The sequence below is a fragment of the Haliotis asinina genome, chromosome 2 (assembly GCF_037392515.1).
Source record: "Haliotis asinina isolate JCU_RB_2024 chromosome 2, JCU_Hal_asi_v2, whole genome shotgun sequence".
Classification (NCBI taxonomy): domain Eukaryota; kingdom Metazoa; phylum Mollusca; class Gastropoda; order Lepetellida; family Haliotidae; genus Haliotis; species Haliotis asinina.
Genome location: NC_090281.1, coordinates 1,954,165 through 1,975,149, shown reverse-complemented (window position 1 = coordinate 1,975,149; position 20,985 = coordinate 1,954,165). Strand labels below are relative to the sequence as shown.

Below are 20,985 nucleotides of genomic sequence, written 5' to 3'. Positions count from 1 at the left end.
AGTCTGTTTGAGGTGGGATCTGGAACACGAGCCACTCCACGGCACGGTGCCCGCAACGAAACATGTCACATGGGTGAGATACAAATCTGCATTTTACATGTACTTCTACTGTTACGTAGAACAGGACAAGCTTTTGTGTAAGTTTAGTAATACAGGTGAAGTCTTACTGTATGTTTAGTAATACAGGTGAAGTCTTACTGTATGTTTAGTAATACAGGTGAAGCCTTACTGTATGTTCAGTAATACAGGTGAAGCCTTACTGTATGTTTAGTAATACAGGTGAAGCCTTACTGTATGTTTAGTAATACAGGTGAAGTCTTACTGTAAGTTCAGTAATACAGGTGAAGTCTTACTGTATGTTTAGTAATACAGGTGAAGTCTTACTGTATGTTTAGTAATACAGGTGAAGTCATACTGTAAGTTTAGTAATACAGGTGAAGTCTTACTGTAAGTTCAGTAATACAGGTGAAGTCTTACTGTATGTTTAGTAATACAGGTGAAGTCTTACTGTATGTTTAGTAGTACAGGTGAAGTCTTACTGTAAGTTTAGTAATACAGGTGAAGTCTTACTGTATGTTTAGTAATACAGGTGAAGTCTTACTGTAAGTTTAGTAATACAGGTGAAGTCTTACTGTATGTTTAGTAATACAGGTGAAGCCTTACTGTAAGTTTAGTAATACAGGTGAAGTCTTACTGTAAGTTTAGTAATACAGGGCAAGCCTGACTGTAAGTTTAGTAATACATGAAAAGCCTTACAGTAAGTTTAGTAATACAGGTGAAGTCTTACTGTATGTTTAGTAATACATGAAAAGCCTTACTGTAAGTTTAGTAATACAGGTCAAGCCTTACTGAAAGTTTAGTAACACAGGACAAGCTTTACTATAGGTTTACTAATACAGGACAAGCTTTACTATAGGTTTACTAATACAGGACAAGCCTTACTGTAAGTTTAGTAATACAGAACAAGCCTTACTGTAAGTTTAGTAACACAGGACAAGCCTTACTGTAAGTTTTAGTAATACAGGATAAGCCTTGATATAAGTTTACTAATACAGGACAAACCTGACTGTAAGTTTAGTAATACAGGTCAAGCCTTACTGTAAGTTTAGTAATACAGGACAAGCCTTACTGTAAGTTTTAGTAATACAGGATAAGCCTTGATATAAGTTTACTAATACAGGACAAGCCTGACTGTAAGTTTAGTAATACAGGTCAGGCCTTTCTGTAAGTTTAGTAATACAGGTCAAGCCTTACTGTAAGTTTACTAATACAGGACAAACCTTACTGTAAGTTTTAGTAATACAGGACAAGCCTGACTGTAAGTTTTAGTAATACAGGACAAGCCTTACTGTAAGTTTAGTAATAGAGGACAAGCCTTACTGTAAGTTTAGTAATACAGGTTCTTGTTGTTGCTCTGAACGTGAATTCAGTTTGCTTGAGATCAGGTCACATGATGTAACTTGTATTGCAGAGGACAAACATCACGTGACCCCAGTGTGTCCGGTTGTGCCCCCACGTGTGCGTAACGCTGACGTAACCAACGGCAGTCGGGTCTTGGGAAGTGTCAGAACGTACACGTGTCACCATGGCTATCTTGAGACTTCATCGGAACGTACCTCGGCCCAGACAACATGTCTTCACAACTCAACCTGGAGTTACCCGTCACTCAAATGTTCTGGTAAGGTTGAGGTTGAGGTTGAGTTGAAGTTTAGTTTCGTTTCTTTTATCTCGATGCAGTCCACCTTAGAACAGTATTAAGTGGGAAAGTGGGTTTAGCTTTACTCCGCAGTCATCAAGATTCCAGCTACATGGCTGCAGAGAGCCGTACTAAGTGAGAAAGTGAGTTTAGCTTTACGCCGCACACAGCAAGATTCCAGCTACATGGCGGCAGAAAGCCGTACTAAGCCAACAATTCACTCAGCTTCTGTTTCATGGCGGCAGAAAGCCGTACTAAGCCAACAATTCACTCAGCTTCTGTTTCATGTCCGAGTACGTCGACGGACTGTGATTGATTCGAGTCAGAAATGTCCTAGCTGTTTCTTTGTCCTTGATGTCTTACGACGCATTTTATCCATTCACTACTCTGTGATTGGTCAATGGAAGTGCCTGTATCCTGGGCTTTCCTTCAGCTATGTTCCCGTTCAATGATGGCTCTATATAAGAAATCGAACTTGGACCAGACAATGTAGTGGGTGACAGCATGAGCATCTGTCTACGTATTTGGGATACGATGACACGTATATACCATGCTAGCAAAGCCTGGCCACCCGATTCTGTTACTCGCCTAATACAACCTTATGTTGGGGAGGACCAAAGTTGGCATCGAGGAGCCATCCTTCACAGCTCCTTGAGCCAATCACTGAACAGCCAATCACTGTAAAGCCGATCACTGAACTGGCACGTGAACACATGATCCATAGCTACTGAGATACTGTGTAAAGCGCGTGCCTTACATGTGCGTTCTTCTATACTATTGTGTTTTTGATCACGTCTCTGTATATGTGTCTGGCCAATGTGGCTATGTTTGTGAAGCATACCATTCTGAAAAGTATATAAATGTGTTCTGGTTTACCCAGAAATATACATAGTCTAGAAAATACATTGTTTGAGGAAAAGCTGTTTGGCACCTGCTTGTTTGAAAGCAGTGACCAAAGAAGTGTTGTCTGAAATGCTTAATCATTTATAAAACGGTTACTTTAAAATCTCTCTTGAATTAAATCCTGTTTGCGTTATTTCGGTCCAGGTCCATGGATCAGAGAATGGACACCTTCCACGAAAATTCCAAAAACAAAATGGCTGAATCGACACATCCTCCGTCAAGTCACTTTTGCCGACACCATGGTGTTCCAGGTGAAGACCTGCAACGACGCCGACTTGACCTTAGACAGCAATGTTCGGCCTTACAAGTACAACCCCAACGTCATCGTCGGTGGCTTCAACAACACCGTGTCTGTGATCCGCTTATGTGATAGTCGCCACCATTTCCAAACAGGCATTTTGACCTGTTCCCGCTTCCGGCCTTTCTGGATTTCCTGGAAGGGTCGACTTGTCGCCGTTGGCAAGGGGACACAGGTTGGACGAGGCGAGTTCATGAGGTGCTACCACATGAAATATCAACGTTTAAAAAAAATTGGCATATCGACCTTTATTGATAATCCTGGAGCGTGGTTGTTTAAAAAGAGGCGCTGAGAGCACATTTCGCTCATCCCTGTCACCAGTATCCATGCATATAATTACTAGGGAATTCTAAATGTAAAGGCAGTACAAACATACCAAAATAGGTCTTTATTTGCAACTTGATCGGCAAGAATAAACAAACATCAAAAACACACTCCTTTGTTATCAATAACTGTTGTACTAGACAAGTGAACATCTCCAGAAGGCGAACACAAGGATGCACAAGGCTGACAATTTTAAAGGATTACAAGGGTAACAATCAGTCTGGAAAGAATGTATACGGTGTAGAATACACCTTTTGTTTGTTTTATATCTGTGTGCTGTCAACCATGATTTGTTGAAGCAACCTGGCCCCGTAACCTGGCCACCGCATCCCCATATGCGGTAACGCCCCGTGCAGTTCACGCGTGTGGCGCGTTCGCGGCTGTATTCAGGTAGCCACGTGTTGTGGCTGACAATAAACGACGAAGGCTTCAAGGCGTTGTGTCCCGAGTTGGTAAAGTTGAGAACGCTACAAATTGGCAACGAGGATGGGATTCGCTCAGAACGCAAGAATAGCAACGAACATTCTTCTATGTTAGAAATGAGAGCATTTGATGTTGTTAGTGCTGTGCGGTAAGAACGGCTGCTGTTTCATCACATGGTAGAATGGAAGAAAGTTTCTTATCCGAAAATGGGGACTGGATTGAGTATAAGTTGTTTCAAAGGCATTTAGAAGTTGGAGGAATCAAACTAAAAGTGCTTTATGGTTCAACTTCTTTATTATACAAGGTCACAACGTTTCGAGACAGATTCTAGTCTCTTCTTCAGGTGAAGTGAGGGGAAAACTAAAGGGTTGCAGTATATATACACATAACAGTAGACTGATAACAGTGGGTAAGAAGATATACAGGTTTCTATTAATTGATGTACAGGCTTCGATTGATAGGTGTACAGGCTTCAGCTTATGTACAGGCCTCAACTGATTGGTGTGCAGGCTTGTGTTGATTAGGTTAACGAGTTACAGGTAAAGATGTTTGGATAAAGATTAGTCACTGAGGATAAGGTGGTTCCATGCATTGGATAAGTAAACACCTCCGTCTCTGTTGATTGAGGGATTGTTCCGCTTGATTGCAATGGCTTCTAGGAGCTTCCGCTTTTTAAAATCATTGGCGTTCCTAACTAATGTCCTGGTGTTGTCCCAAACAATCTTGTGATTGGGGTTGTGCATGATGTGTTCACATACAGCAGACTTCTCATCCAAATTTTGTCTGGGCTGCATACCGCTTTTGTCATCGCATCAGCCGTCTCATCAAGAAAACAACAGGAATAGACGTCATCTTCCGTAGCGACGCCAACCTGAAAACACTACTATCAGCTAATGGAAAACGCTACTATCAGCTAATGGACGTGGGCCAACAACACCTAAATGCAACAACCCAGCAGGATGCATCTACCAGATCCAATGCAGTTGTAAAGAGACATACATTGGTGAAACTGGTCGACCACTGGCTATCAGGTTAAAAGAACACGAAACATCAGTTCAAAATTTGGATGAGAAGTCTGCTGTATGTGAACACATCATGCACAACCCCAATCACAAGATTGTTTGGGACAACACCAGGACATTAGTTAGGAACGCCAATGATTTTAAAAAGCGGAAGCTCCTAGAAGCCATTGCAATCAAGCGGAACAATCCCTCAATCAACAGAGACGGAGGTGTTTACTTATCCAATGCATGGAACCACCTTATCCTCAGTGACTAATCTTTATCCAAACATCTTTACCTGTAACTCGTTAACCTAATCAACACAAACCTGCACACCAATCAGTTGAGGCCTGTACATAAGCTGAAGCCTGTACACCTATCAATCGAAGCCTGTACATCAATTAATAGAAACCTGTATATCTTCTTACCCACTGTTATCAGTCTACTGTTATGTGTATATATACTGCAACCCTTTAGTTTTCCCCTCACTTCACCTGAAGAAGAGACTAGAATCTGTCTCGAAACGTTGTGACCTTGTAGAATAAAGAAGTTGAACTATAAAGCACTTTTAGTTTGGATTGAATATATTGAAAGACTGAATCAATATTTCGTGGCTAATGACATTACAGATTCTGACAAAAAGAAGGCTATTCTGCTTATTGTGGTAGGACGGGAAACATGCTCTCTAATGAGAACTTTAGTTGCACCTGAAAGACTTTCTGAAAAGTCCTACACTGACCTGTGTGGTATTGTGAAGAACCACATGAATCCCAAACCATTGGTGATAGCAGAGAGATTTAAGTTTTACCAAGGGAGACAACGTCATGGTTAAACTGTGAAAGAATTCCTGGCAGAGCTTCGTCGACTGAGTACTGTGATTTCGGAAACTTTCTTCATGACGCTTTGAGAGACATTCGTATGTGGGCTCAATGAATCTACAAAGAAAAATGTTGGCTGAAAAGAATCGAGAAGCCACTGAAATTACTTTGGGTATGGAAGCTGCTAACAAGGAAGAAAATGAATTTAGTCATAAAGTCAATGCGTTGACCAGACATACAGACAAGAAGTATTCACAAAAAGGCAACAGAAAACAGGAAAACAATTAGTCATGTCCTCCTCGTGAATGTTGGACATGTGGTAGATCAAACCATCAAAGTGATGATTGCTTTCACAAGTCCTCGAAGTGTCACTCAAGTGGTAAGTATGGTCATCTGAGTCGGAAGTGTCCAGATAAGAGTAAATCCAAAGTCTCGAAGTCATACAAACCTGAGAAATTGAGGAAATAATCATCCAAGGTGAAGCACATTGAACCGGGTGACAACGAAATATGTTCGGATAGTAATAGTAGCATTTTCCCAGACACTGTGTTCTCCGTAAGAGTCATGAAAGATGACCAACCCATTTGCATTCCGATATCAGTGGAAGCGAAACGTCATCAGAATGAAAACACTACACAAGGGTAAAACTGGAAATGATGTGCAAGATTAACACTGGAAAGGATGTGCAAGGGTAACACTCAGTCTGGGCAGGATGGACAAGGCTAACACCGGAAAGGATGTACAAGACTAACACCGGAAAGGATGTACAAGGATAACACTGGAAAGGATGTACAAGGCTAACACTCAGTCTGGAAAGGACATACAAGGGTAAAACTGGAAAGGATGTACAAGGTTAACACTGGAAAGGCTGCCCAAAGCTAACACTGCGAAAGGATATACAAGTTTAACACTGGAAAGGATATACATGGTTAACACCGGAAAGGATGTAAAAGGCTAACACATGAAAGGCTGCCCAAAGCTAACACTGAGAAAGGATGCACAAGGTTAACACTGGAAAAGACGTACAAGGGTAACAATGGAAAAGATGTACAAGGCTAAAACTGGAAAGGATGTACAAGGCTAACACTGGAAAAGATGTACAAGGTTAACACTGGAAAGGATGTACAGGGTTACTGGATGCCATGTATACCAGGAGAAAACGTCTGCAACTAGCATCTTTCATCTTGGTACCCTCCAAAAACGCAAAATGTTATGTGTGTTTGAGATTGATAAAAGTCCCCTAGAATCACACTTAGATATTACAGTTCCTACAAATGCAATTTGTAATAACATTACAAGTGATTGGCCCCATCACATGGCTGGAAAGAACATGGTTTGGAGACACTACCCATACCCTTTCAGAAAACGTAATGATATGGACATACATTATTGCAATGTTTTCACGTACCCACACTGACTGGTCACATAAGTATCAGCTCACAATATGTCAGTATCAGTTTGAATATCTAGACGCATTGAAATGGGGGTGTCTTTGAAAACAGCCCTCGATTAAATATCAAGTGAGCAATCCTAAGCTGTGACTGTTGATTATGACGGGAAGTCATCCAATACTATACTGAGCATATTTTATGTCACATATTCTGAGGGCATACCATTATCCAAGAAGTACCAAATTACAGACTTTTTTTCTGCAGTTTTGTGAGAACCGTCATACCCCAATGTGTTGTGATGTCTAATATCTCGTTAACTACGTCATACCCCAATGTGTTGTGATGTCTAATATCTCGTTAACTACGCCATACCCCAATGTGTTGTGATGTCTAATATCTCGTTAACTGCGTCATACCCCAATGTGTTGTGATGTCTAATATCTCGCTAACTACGTCATACCCCAATGTGTTGTGATGTCTAATATCTCGTTAACTACGTCATACCCCAATGTGTTGTGATGTCTAATATCTCGCTAACTACGTCATACCCCGATGTGTTGTGATCACTAATATCTCGTTAACTACGCCATACCCCGATATGTTGTGATGAGTAACATCTCGCTAACTATACATATGGAAATTAATTAAGCAACACCAAATTCAAAGACACATAAAAACTTAACAAAGTTTAACGAAGTAATTTTGATGATTGATTATTCAATTTTGATGTATTGACATACAGCATGAGCTTTTCATGGGTTGATATGACGCGCGTGAAGCTTGCACAGCGCACGTGCATTGCTTTAACCTCAACTTTCGAAAAATGCACTTTTTCCCTGGGGTGTTTACAAGCGCAGGTTGTCGATTGCATTCGGTTTTTCATTCATTTCAATGTCATGGCACGTAGGAAATTATCAGAGGCCACTCGTTGGCAAATAATCGGCATGAGGAATGCTGGTATGTCTCTAAGACAAATCGGGACTCAAATCGGACGACATCATTCCATAATTTCAAAACTTTTGAAAAAATACCGGGCCACTAATGAAGTTAAAGACCTGCCTAGACCAGGAAGACCCAGGAAGACCACAGTCCGGGAGGACAGAGCTTTACTGAGACTTGTACGGCGCAGGTCCTTCGACTCGAGCTCTCGGTTGAGACAGGAGTGGCTTCCAGGGAGACCCATCTCGAACAGGACTGTTCAGAATCGTCTGAAAGCTGCAGGATACCGGGCAAGGAGGCCAATCAAGCGACCCAGACTGTCTCCAGCCCATAAGGCAGCCCGACTGGCCTGGTGTAATGACCGTTTGCACTGGAACATTGCCTCTTGGAGGAAGGTCCATTTCTCAGATGAGAGCCGGTTCTTGCTGCACATGGTGGACGGTCGTACTCGGGTCTGGAGGCAGAGGAACACAGCAATGGCTCCACGGAACATCCAGGAGACTGTGGCCTTTGGGGGAGGTTCCGTTATGGTATGGGGGTGCATTTCCATGAACTGCAAGTTGGATATCATTACCATCCGTGGCAACCTTAACGGTGTTCGTTACCAACAGGAGGTTCTTGACAGGGCTGTGGTACCTCATTTTGAGAACCATCCTCTGGCAACGAGACCCATATTTATGGACGACAATGCTAGACCTCACAGGGCGCATGCTGTAAATGATTTTTTGCGGCAAAATGCAATTGACAGAATTCCATGGCCTGCCATGAGCCCTGACCTCAACCCCATTGAACATTTGTGGGACTTTATTGGCCGTCGTGTGAGGCAGAGAGACCCACCAGTCCATAATCACAACGAATTGACGGCTGCCCTGCATGAGGAGTGGAACAGGATCCCCCAGAATCAGATCCGGAGACTCATCCAAGGAATGAGGAGGCGTCTGGAATCGGTGGTGCGTGCGCAGGGAGGACACACTAGATATTGATGAAAGTCGGTGTGCAGACTCTCAGATGACTGTTCTTTCTTTCCATGTGACATTTGTGTTAATACACCTGACAACAACGTCTGTGGATGAATAGTAAATTGTGTCCATTTTTTCATGAATTTAAGACAGTTTTAAGAATTTGGATTTCGTTGCAATAAAGCAAAGTCTTGATACGTTTTCCCTTTAAGTTGTTTGTCAGAGATCGTCTGTTGAATAAAAAAGTGTCAAACTATATCAACCCGGCATATTTTGATTGTCAGAACACTTCAAAGTTGCTCCAATAGAAAAAATTGGGGTGTTGCTTGATTAATTTCCAGGTGTATACATTACCACATCTGCGAAAGTTTGATATGTCTACAGATTCCTTCAAAATAACATGGAAGCTTTCAAACATTGGATATCTAGAATATAGTTAGTATATGTACTTTTGGATCTCCCCTCGTTGATACAGTGAGTACTATCGACTGTCCGTGTGTGGGTTACTCGCGTCCAGATCTCAGGACAGCCCGTTAGGAGTCACATCAGACTGACCTTGTATCAGAGCGTCATTCATCAGACCAGGAGGAGATAGTTGGAATGTATTTCCTGTTGGTATTACACGGGTTATTCAGAACGACCGTACGTGTCGAATCCGTCAAAGTTAGTTGGTCTGGTTGCTGCTCAACGTTGCACTCATCAGATAAATGACATATATATGTCTTGAAATAATCCAGTCGAGTTCCAGTAATCAACAACATGCCTGAGCATCGATTTACGCACTTAAAATACTATGACACGTGTCAAGCAAGTCAGTGAGCCTGGCAACCCCATCTCGCTAGTCGCTCTTACCACAAGCATGGGTTGCTGAAGTCATGCGCAGTGGGACGTAGTGCCACATATTCTTTATATAAGACAAGACGTTTTGAATTCAGAACTTTCTCCAAACATTTTTCAAAACTGAGTTTGTGTTATACTAAAACCCTGAGAAATATGTCTTTCTGACTAGTGATCCGTTGTAGTGGGTAATATACACATGCACAAAAGTTAAGCGCCACCTACGTAGGAGATAGTAAGTCATTCACAGAGCAAGATTAAAGGAAGTCAATCTCTGAGATAGTATGTCCTACGTAGGAGATGTTAAGTAGTAAGTCCTACGTGGGAGATACTAAGTAGTAAGTCCTACGTGGGAGATACTAAGTAGTAAGTCCTACGTAGGAGATACTAAGTAGTAAGTCCTACGTGGGAGATAGTAAGTAGTAGGTCCTACGTAGGAGGTACTAAGTAGTAAGTCCTACGTGGGAGATAGTAAGTAGTAAGTCCTACGTGGGAGATACTAAGTAGTAAGTCCTACGTAGGAGATAGTAAATAGTAAGTCCTACGTGGGAGATACTAAGTAGTAAGTCCTACGTAGGAGATACTAAGTAGTAAGTCCTACGTAGGAGATAGCAAGTAGTAAGTCCTACGTGGGAGATACTAAGTAGTACGTCCTGCGTGGGAGATACTAAGTAGTGAGTCCTACGTGGGAGATACTAAGTAGTAAGTCCTACGTGGGAGATACTAAGTAGTAAGTCCTACGTGGGAGATACTAAGTAGTAAGTCCTACGTAGGAGATAGTAAGTAGTAAGTCCTACGTGGGAGATAGTAAGTAGTAAGTCCTACGTAGGAGATAGTAAGTAGTAAGTCCTACGTAGGAGATACTAAGTAGTAAGTCCTACGTGGGAGATACTAAGTAGTAAGTCCTACGTGGGAGATAGTAAGTAGTAAGTCCTACGTAGGAGATACTAAGTAGTAAGTCCTACGTGGGAGATACTAAGTAGTAAGTCCTACGTGGAAGATACTAAGTAGTGAGTCCTACGTGGGAGATACTAAGTAGTAAGTCCTACGTAGGAGATACTAAGTAGTAAGTCCTACGTGGGAGATACTAAGTAGTAAGTCCTACGTAGGAGATAGTAAGTCCTACGTGGGAGATACTAAGTAGTAAGTCCTACGTAGGAGATAGTAAGTAGTAAGTCCTACGTGGGAGATACTAAGTAGTAAGTCCTACGTAGGAGATAGTAAGTCCTACGTGGGAGATACTAAGTAGTAAGTCCTACGTAGGAGATAGTAAGTAGTAAGTCCTACGTGGGAGATAGTGACACAAAAAAATGTTTCACCGTGGCCCTAATACGCTTCCGTACAAGTGAGCTCTATGTAAAGAAATGTTATATCCATCTCTAAATGGAAAGTAATGATTGTAAGACCTGGGCATCTAGCATAACACGTACATTAGAAGTCAATGGATTGGGGTTTCTTTGGCAAGAACAGATGGTTCGAAGTGAAACGCTATTTTTAATTAGACCCAAAGTTTCGTATCAACAAGACTGGCATTATGCACTTATAAAAGGCACAACATTTGAATATTCGTTCAAATCTGTGTTCGGTGTTGAATCTTGTATCTTCACAGTTGGCTATTTTAAACATAGACGTGCTCTTGCTATGATCGGGGTCTCATAAACTAACGAATAGATTGTTTTGTAATAAAGGTAAAGAATTGCGATGTCTGTACGTCCCAAAATTTAATTGGCTATGTTACTTAGAAAGTCTGCATTTTAACACACTTTCGTGCTCTGTACGTTTCAGTGTATAGACTGGGCCTATCGCCTATATTATACTTCTGAAATAACCCACCATGCTAACCGAAGCAGTATACTAAATTCAATAGCTCAACCTTGATGTGAACAATATACCCCCAGTGTTAGGGCCGAATAGATTTCTAGATCAAGGGATTGTAAAGACGATGTGAGTTCCGCTAAAGTTTGTTTTTAAAAGTGTGTGGCTTTGTAGTCACGATATCACTGAAATACCACCGGTGTGACTACAGATACTGTCTCGTCAACAGAGTACACACTAACAGAGATCCAGGACGACATGGCAACATAACCAGTGTTGGGGTACAAGTACTACCACGTCAGTGAGGAAAGAATAACAGGTGTCCGGGTAATTGTATCATGACTACTAACAGTTTCTAAGTTTACAATATATAAGGGTAAATCAGTTTATGTCAGATAAAATTAGCCAAGTTAAATTAGCCAATTAACACCAAGTCATTTTAAGTATAGCTAACAGAACAATATAGAAAAGTGAGTGAGTGAGTGAATTAAAATTATGCATCGCATCGGCAAATTTACAGCCATTTGAAAACAAGGTTATCTATTTAAACGATCTGTCGACAAAGGACAGTAAAACGAATTGGACTATCACAGACATATATTTAAAACTAGTAGTGAAATCCAAAATACTTGAACTATAAAGGACGATACAATGTAAAAACAGGCTATACATCGCCAGCAATGGAATGTAGATGATCACAGTAGGGACCATTGGCACGTACAGTGCCTACCTGCATGGGTCCTAGCTGGATTTACACCACCTTTCAGTCGCTGGCGAGTCAATATAAAACAGCTATACATTGACTAAACTAGAAACATGTACGGAACTGCTATAGCGTTTTATGTCCTAAGGAAGAATAAATGTGTTCCCAGATACTGTACTGTACTGACCAGGGGGCAGATGCCTGTGGACACATGCACCGAACTGCTATAGACATCTGTGTCCTGAGCACATTGCACACCTCAGATTGGACTCAAAATTAATAGAATCTTTATCTAACAGTGTATTACCAAATATATACACATAAGCATTAATTAATTACGTACTAGCCATTTTCATGATATAAGATTTTGTTTAACACAACACACTGCTCATTTATGACGTGGAAACCAAACACATGGCTATAATTTCGTTAACTGAACCACCTATAGTGTCAATCCAACTACCAACATTGCTGTTACTTTCGACTGTAATTTATTGACGGTCCTAAGCCAACAGTAATGGTGACATCAGTATTTGGTGTATCCTCTCCTCGCACGGATAACTGCTGCAACCCTCTTCATGTTGTAAATCAAACGCCGAATGTGCATCATTGGGATCCTCTGCCATTCCTCATGAAGAGCCTGGGCTAATTCCTGTAGATTTTGAACAGGTGGATCCATTACTTGAACTTGCCGCCCCAGATGGTCCCATAAATGCTCCGTTGGGTTGAGATCAGGGCTTCTCGCAGGCCAAGGTAATCTGTCAACTGTGTTGTTCTGCAAGAATGCCATAACAGCTCTGAAACAATGGGGCCTAGCATTATCGTCCATAGTCTTCTTCGGATGGTGCTGGTTGAGAGACGAACACCCACTCTCCATTGTTCTTTGAGATCTTTGGCATTGGTCATGGGCCTGCGTCTCACTACGCGAACTACGGCACGGTCATCACGGGGAGCGGTCTTTCTCGGCCTTCCTGATCGTGGACCATCCTTGACGTAACCAGTGGCCGCATGTTTCCTTACAAGGCGACTAAAGACATTGTGACATATTCAATCTGGACCCAAAGCTGCAACAGGACAAACCAGTTTCATGCATACCAATAATCTGCCATCTCGTATTTTCAGAAAGCCTACGCCTCGGCATGTCAACAAAAGTTCAATTTCAGCACTGTTCATTTATTGATGCGTCGATAAGAAAGCAATGATAATACTTCTTTTCACTTTTTTATACCCCTCAGTAGTTTGTACTCTGCCAGACATTTAGCATGCTAAGCATACATTTGAGCCAGCCACACATTTCATCTTAACTGCATGTGTGTCCAGATATGACCGGTTGACTTCTCTGTTTTGATCCCTTTTTGTTACAATCGACAATTAGTTTTGGTGGTGCTCAATTACTGCTCATGTGTATATATAAATATCATATGAGAAGCGCACGGCATAATGTAGATGTCCGTGTGATTCAGCTCAAAACATCAATGTGGATAGCTTAATGTGCGTTTGTTTCAGCGAATGGTGAATGTCACCGCATAATGCGAACGTTTTGTGTTTTGATTATTCAGTTGTTGAAAGTCTGACAGAGCGGGAAATTGTATCGTCATGCTATCCTTGCTTCAGCCATCTGGCGTTCCTGTACGAATGGATGACCTTGAACAGAACGACAGTAACAAAAGACCTTATCGGACGATAGTTATGATAGTGTGGACATATGAGGAGTTGTAAACTCGACACGCCCAGCCATGGAATAATCAAACAACCTTGTACAGGTCCGTGGGGCGAAACAGACATAAGAATCATCACAGCAGCAGTCGCCTGTCTGGTCAGTGATGAACTGTCGAGCGGGTGTAGGCTCGATAGGTTGCAAAGCTTTATCTACATAGCGTTGAGGGTTTGCCAAACATTTTAGCAAGAATCATTTGTAAGCCCGGGCTTTTCTCACAATGCTAGCTACTCCTCTGACTGCCGGTGTCATAATGTCTGTCTGTTGACCATGCGGAAATAGTCCTGGAAACTGCAAATGTAACCTGGAGAAGTGCGGATTTCGTCCCCTGTTGGTATGGTTAACAGAGTGAAATACCAGTACAGTTAACCACAGGATACACTCCGTCAACTCTCATGTAGCCCCTGTACAGTGAGTGAGTTTAGTTTTACGCCGAACTCAGCAATATTCCAGCTATATTGAGGCGGAATGTAAAAAAGTCATATCTGCATCAGACAATCCAGTAATCAACAGCATGAGCATCCATTTATGCAACTGGGAACCGATGACATGTCAAGTCATCGAGTCAGCCTGACCACCAGATCCCGTTAGTCGCCTCTTCCGACAAGCATGGTCGCCTTTAATGGAAAGCACGGGTTGCTGAAGGCCTATTCTATCCCGGGCCTTCACGGGTCCCTTGTACATATGTATATATACGACTTAGTACATCCACTCTACCAGTAGGTCCACAAGTAATAAGATCAATGAAGGCACCCAACGTTGAGGATGGGCGGAAGGGTTCAATGTGACCTCTGGACTCCGAGATGTGTTGACCTAAGAGGAGCTATTTACATACAAAGACTAATTACACTGTAGGCACACAACTGACCCAATATTTACGTACATGGACCTACACATGTAATACAATATCGTATAACATGGTTTACAAGTATCACTATGTCCGCCTTCTTGTTTAGTTCTGGTTGATGAAATGTGTGTTTAGTGCCAGAAAATTATGGTGTTTGGGGAAGTAACTGTGTTTAGTAGAAATATAATAGATGACGCATCTTCTGACCTCTATGGCATTGGCAAATCGGAATTAGGAGTAGGCGATCATAAAGGACATAAGGCTCAAATGTGAAATTTACTTTTTTCCGCCAACGCCACAGCTAACGGATGGAACTGTTGCTGTTGTTGCTGTTGTTACTGTGGACGCTGACAGATCGAGCAGTGCAGCTTAAATAATCGCTACAACAAAGTCAACGCTGTCTCAGTCGACGAGGCTATCATGGAACTGTTAACAACCATTTGCCTATTCCAACACTTTACCATTGTTGATATTGATAACACTTTCTCATTACAAATTCTAGTCTTTTTTAAGTTGTGTCCCATCTGGGAAACGTGTGCGTGTGCGTGCGTGCGTGCGTGCGTGCGTGCGCGCGTTGCTGATTGTATAAGTTCGGGATAATGGCGACTTTAGATATAGTGCCAACCCATTGAAATATCATGGCTGGGATGAACGAGTATACCCTTCTAAGATTCTGAGCTGACACTCTTGTTCCCTAAATGTCGAGCGTCAGACAGAGTAATAAGGCGTACCTTAGTGGTGTGTCGGGACCGGGGATCGAAATACTCGCCTCAAGCTACCGTACTTGATACTCATGGTAAACATTCAAGAGCAAACAAGACCGCATAAGTTGTGCATAGTGCATGTTTGTACAGTGAGGTCATGGTGAAACCCGCCAGCCTTGTGCAACACGCTGTGCTGTACTCATGACGTGGCCTGCCAGCACCTCGAACAGATGAGTTGTGACATGGAATGTTCTCAGCTGGTCAATATCTGTGGTGGCTGTGGTGCTAGTGGTTGTGGAGGGGGTGTTGGTTGTGGTTGTTGTGGTGGTGGGGGGTGGGGTCTTAGTGGCGTTGGTTCGGGTGATCTTGACGGAGGGGTGGTTGTAGTGGTTGTGATGTTGGTGGAGAGGATGGTTGTGTGGTGATGTTGGTGGAGGGGATGGTTGTAGTGGTGGTGATGTTGGCTGACGGAGTGGTGGTAATGTTGGTGGAGGAGATGGTTGTAGTGGTGGTGTTGGCGGACGGAGTGGCTGTAGTGGTGGTGATGTTGGCGGAGGGGATGGTTGTGGTGGTGATGTTGGTGGAGGAGATTGTTGTAATGGTGATGTTGGCGGATGGCATGGTTTTAGTGGTGGTGATGTTGGTGGACGGGGGGGGGGGGGGGGGGGGGGGTTTGTAGTGGTTTTGATGCTGATGGAGTTGCGGTTGTGGTGGATGGTGTGGTTGTAGTGGATGGGTGGTTGTATTGGCGGGGTGGTGGCAGGGGACGGTGTTTGGTAATGCTAAAGCATTGTCACCGGTATATCAGTTGAGTTTCCACGGACAGTGTACAGCATGTGAAGTGACCATGTCCCTGTCCTGATGCAGGAGCAGTGCCTCCACAGACTGAAGGTATCCTAAACCATGTTGGCAAACCATGTAAGTGTCGGACATCTATAACACGCCTACACTGACGCACCATTAATCATCCCGCCTTACGTCATGGCAGGAGGCGGGTATATCGCACGATGTGGGTGGGGTTTTGGGGGCTGACGAAAAGTATATTCACTTATGGGGGAGGGGGCTAAGGAAATGCTTATCCCTCAGACGGATGGGAAAGAAACTTAGAGCAGCTTGTGCAACCATAACATATCGCGTTTGATCAAACATCCTCATTTGATGTCGGCTGGACTTGTGTGGCGGCTACGCATACCGCGAGGACATGATGACTTGGACGTGTCCACTGAAACAAACTTCCGCTACAAGTGAGTATGCGTGTAAGCACGCGTGGTGTTGACGTTCTGGGCGTGTGCATGTGTGGTGTTCACGTTGTGATTAAATGTGTGAATTTCATGCAGGTGTTTTGGTTGTGTGAGTATTGCAGGCAGTGAAGGAATGAATGAGTACGACATCGTTTTTATTTTGTTTTGTTGCTATACACTCCAAAACCCTTGGCATTACAGATGAACACACGCAAAACTTGTAAGCGATCGACAAAGATAAACATGCATGTGAGCATAAATTAAGCAACTCCTGAATCCAGGGTAATGTTTAACCTTTGGCACCCTAGCCGAAGGGACGGCCTTTTAGTGTGTTTATGAATGTACAAGAGTTGAACATTAACACCTAAAAACAACGTACTAGGATGTCCGAAAATGCTGATGACTGTGATGGCCGAGTTCGTCATCACATCCCATGACCATGCTGAAGACGTATGGAACGGGAAGGCACAGTGACTGGAAGTCCGAACGTCCACCATTTATACATTAGTTGGTGGTCTGCAGGAATGTGGGGTCCCGTCACCATGCTGAAGAAGACGTATGGAACGGGAAGGCGCAGTGACTGGAAGTCCGAACGTCCACCATTTATACATTAGTTGGTGGTCTGCAGGAACGTGTGGTCCCATCACACGTCCGATCGTCACAGACAGGATGTCCGAGGATGGCAGGAGTATCTAAGGTGTTCCTTGGGGAACCTGACGTTCTCGCCGAGGACTCAGCTCGATGACCGATCTGTTACAATGGATACGACCGTCGTGCCACATTTTCATAACCATCCCAATATAAATGAATCACCGGGATCACCGTTCTCCAGTTGCAATCGCCCATTTTCCTAAACTGCCATTGAAATATTACAATGATCCACAAAGAATCCCGACATCGGGCCCACCGGGCATCCTTTGGACTTTCACGTCAGTCAGATTGTTGGTGACCATACTTGCCGGCACTGAGTGTCCTCTCACACCTACAAATGTACACACCTGATCAAGTTACATAACGCAATCGACTCGCTGCTGATATTGACCATGATACTTGGTGCACCTAGTGCAGCAGGAGCGTTTTGAGTAGCGTGTGTTGGTACACCAGCAGCAGCTCGTGCCGTAATTAATTCATATACACGCAGGTAAATACTGCATACACATGCAGCTAGACATGCCTACATAATATCTAAAATCATCAACCCAAGTTTTGATAGGCCACCTCTCTTAACACTTGTACCGACCCCAGTCAGTCTGAGCCTGGCTCATTCTGCGTGCTGTTGTTCTTACGCGATATCTGCCTAATTGTTGACAGAACTATCAGCGAATGTGAAATGTAAAACCGAGTGCGTGAGGGAACGAGCTTAATTCTAACCCCTATGTTTATGGGTGAATGTGTCTGACATATCCATTGGTACCTATTTGCGTGACATATGCTTGTGTGCCTGTGAGATATCCATTGGTGCCTATTTGCATGACACGTGCTTGTGTGCCTGTGACTTTTCCGCTCTCCCTACCTCTGTGACATGTACAGAATTTCACCCAGTCGTGTCTTCTGATCACGACTTGATGATGATAGTTTCATTATAATCCAAGAGATATAGGAAGGCAGGAGGATGAGCTTTTATTTATCCTCCAAATCATTCTTCATCGATTATCAGTAGAGGAATCAATTTATCTGAACACATAAATGCCATAAGGCTTCTTGAGCAATGATCCCAGTGAGGTCCTACCATTGTGACGTCATCAACTGTAATCTAAGTGATGTCAAAGCATTGTGAGGTCTTCAACTGACGATGTAATATCATTATGTCAAATCATTTGTTCCGATGTCGACAATGTTTGATCTCACACGAACAGTATACACTGTGGGAGTCAGTTTTGAATGATAAACCCAAGTCTGCATATCTCTCTGATTAATCAAAGACGTGTACATACGTCTTTGGATAAAGCCATATGGTACTTTCATACATTCCATTTTGCATATTCCTGTGAAGATCAGTTGTATTTACAATGTCTTTTCTTATCATATAGAGGTACTTCTCTACATCCTTCTGCTTCAAACCTGTGGATACTTGTGCGTGCTACTGTACAGGAAGACTTGTCCGTGTTACCAGCGATCGAAGAACATGTATCCTCACAGAGCCTCGCTCCACAACAGTATGCAGACCATCGCCGCTGAATGGAGATCTCCCAACGTCTCCCGTAACATCCACTCCATTGTTACAACCACACCATCGCAGTCCCGGATCGTCTCCACCTGCAAAGACCAATTTCTTAGTAAATTTACGAAACATCACACCTACCTCTGCAGCATAGCGCCTGGTAGGTTAGGTAACCAGATGTTCGCATATGCATCTGCGTATGGCATTGCAAAACGTCAGAACAGAACAATTGTCATTGAAAAATCTCTTTCCCTAAGCAGAATCTTCAGCCTGAAAGCTCAGTTGATTGACGATATCTGCGTGTGTGATGATGCCAGGAATGTTCAACCACGATGGAGCTGTCGGTTTGATAGAAGATTCTTCAAAACATCTTTTCCACAAGGGGTCAATGTCCGTTTGCACGGATATCTACAGTCTTGGATGTACTTCCGACACGTGGAAGACGATATCCGGCGGCAGTTCACCTTTACAGACTCCTATAGGAAGGTTGCAAAGGAGATAATCGAAAAGACAGTAACTGCTGGTGGGCGGAAGGCAAAGACAGTCATAGCTGTCCACATTCGAAGAGGGGACATCGTAACAGTACCTAAGTTTGTCAGTCATGGATACAGAGTTCCAAACGACAAATTTTTCTTCAAAGCGTTTGCCTTTTACCGTGAAAAGGTATCGGATCCTGTGTTTCTTCTTTTCTCCGACAATTTCGAATGGACGAAGAGGCACTTGACCGGAAATGATATAATCTATATGGAAGGCCACAACGCCACGACTGACATGGCGCTGATGATAGAGTGCAATCACACCATCATGTCGGTAGGGACCTTCAGCTGGTGGGCCGCCTACCTGGCGGGAGGTACCACCATATATTACCGACATCCGGCCTGGAACGGAACTGAACTCAGAAAGCAGTATTCCAAGGACTACTCTGATTATTTTATGCCTGAATGGATTGGGATGGAGTAGTAAGGAAATGGTGAAATTCAAGCACGCCGTGCAGGTTAATACTGAGTTTATTAACTCCTTCGGATTTCTATTTAGAATAATTTGGGTGACAGTTGGGACATGGATTCGGAGCGAATATCTATATTAGTGGTCCAGATATACAGGCAATGTATCCCAAATTACATCACAGAATACAACGGTTTCAGCCCATGGTACAGATTGGACGTGTACCCGACTGAACGGAGACAAAGTCGAAACGACAACAAAACAGCGCCAATCAAAAGCAAAATGTGGTAATTAATAAAGCAAAAAGATGACCAATTTTGTTCAAAAATGTATGTTGATCGGAGGGATATATTTTGGACGAATCGATATACACGTACTATTGCTTACTTTCTACTTTTTCAACACAGTGCCAATAAGATATCTTACATTAGACACTATTCGTTACTAATTGTAGTAAAGCATGGCAGTCGTTTTTAGGGGAACGAAAGTCTAGAAAAACAACTACAGAACATACTACCGTTCACAACAAAGTCAAATACATCTTAAATGAAGATTAGTCACGCACACTGAAAGCCTCCAATAGACGGACTATTGAACGGTTCTATGTTAGTGGTCACGCACATTGAAAGCCTCCAATAGACGGACTATTGAACGGTTCTATGTTAGTGGTCACGCACATTGAAAGCCCCCAATATAGACGGGCTATTGAAAGGTTCTACGTTAGTGGTCACGCACATTGAAAGTCTCCAATATAGACGGACTACTGAACGGTTCTGTATTAGTGGTCACGCACACTGAAAGCCTCCTATAAGACGGACTATTGAACGGTTCTATGTTAGTGGTCACGCACATACAAAGCCTCCAATATAGACGGGCTATTGAAAGGTTCTGTGTTAGTGGTCACACACATTGAAAGCCTCCAATATAGACGGGCTATTGAAAGGTTCTGTGTTAGTGGTCACGCACATTGAAAGCCTCCAATAGACGGACTATTGAACGGTTCTATGTTAGTGGTCACGCACATACAAAGCCTCCAATATAGACGGGCTATTGAAAGGTTCTGTGTTAGTGGTCACGCACATTGAAAGCCTCCAATAGACGGACTATTGAACGGTTCTATGTTAGTGGTCACGCACATTGAAAGCCTCCAATAGACGGACTATTGAACGGTTCTATGTTAGTGGTCACACACATTGAAAGCCTCCAATATAGACGGGCTATTGAAAGGTTTTATGTGGGTGGTCACGCACATTGAAAGCCTCC

At 42.9% G+C, this 20,985-nt stretch overlaps 1 protein-coding gene and 1 long non-coding RNA gene across 2 annotated transcripts; both read left to right on the top strand.

Annotated features, from left to right (window-relative positions):
- On the top strand, positions 1–2,814 carry LOC137272184 (uncharacterized). The gene is made up of 3 exons (XR_010956079.1): positions 1–73; positions 1,472–1,678; positions 2,744–2,814. It is a non-coding gene; the product is annotated as an uncharacterized lncRNA (long non-coding RNA).
- Positions 2,815–18,741: 15,927 nt separating this feature from the next.
- Positions 18,742–19,737, top strand: LOC137274736 (galactoside alpha-(1,2)-fucosyltransferase 2-like). Its single transcript, XM_067808077.1, has one exon. It carries the CDS (start codon positions 18,742–18,744, stop codon positions 19,735–19,737), a length of 996 nt encoding a protein of 331 aa, XP_067664178.1.
- The last annotated feature ends 1,248 nt before the right edge of the window (positions 19,738–20,985 follow it).

What these genes read in the sequence shown, in the direction of transcription:
- LOC137274736 (XM_067808077.1), top strand. Translation starts at nt 18,742, where the DNA reads ATGTATCCTCACAGAGCCTCGCTCCACAACAGTATGCAGACCATCGCC.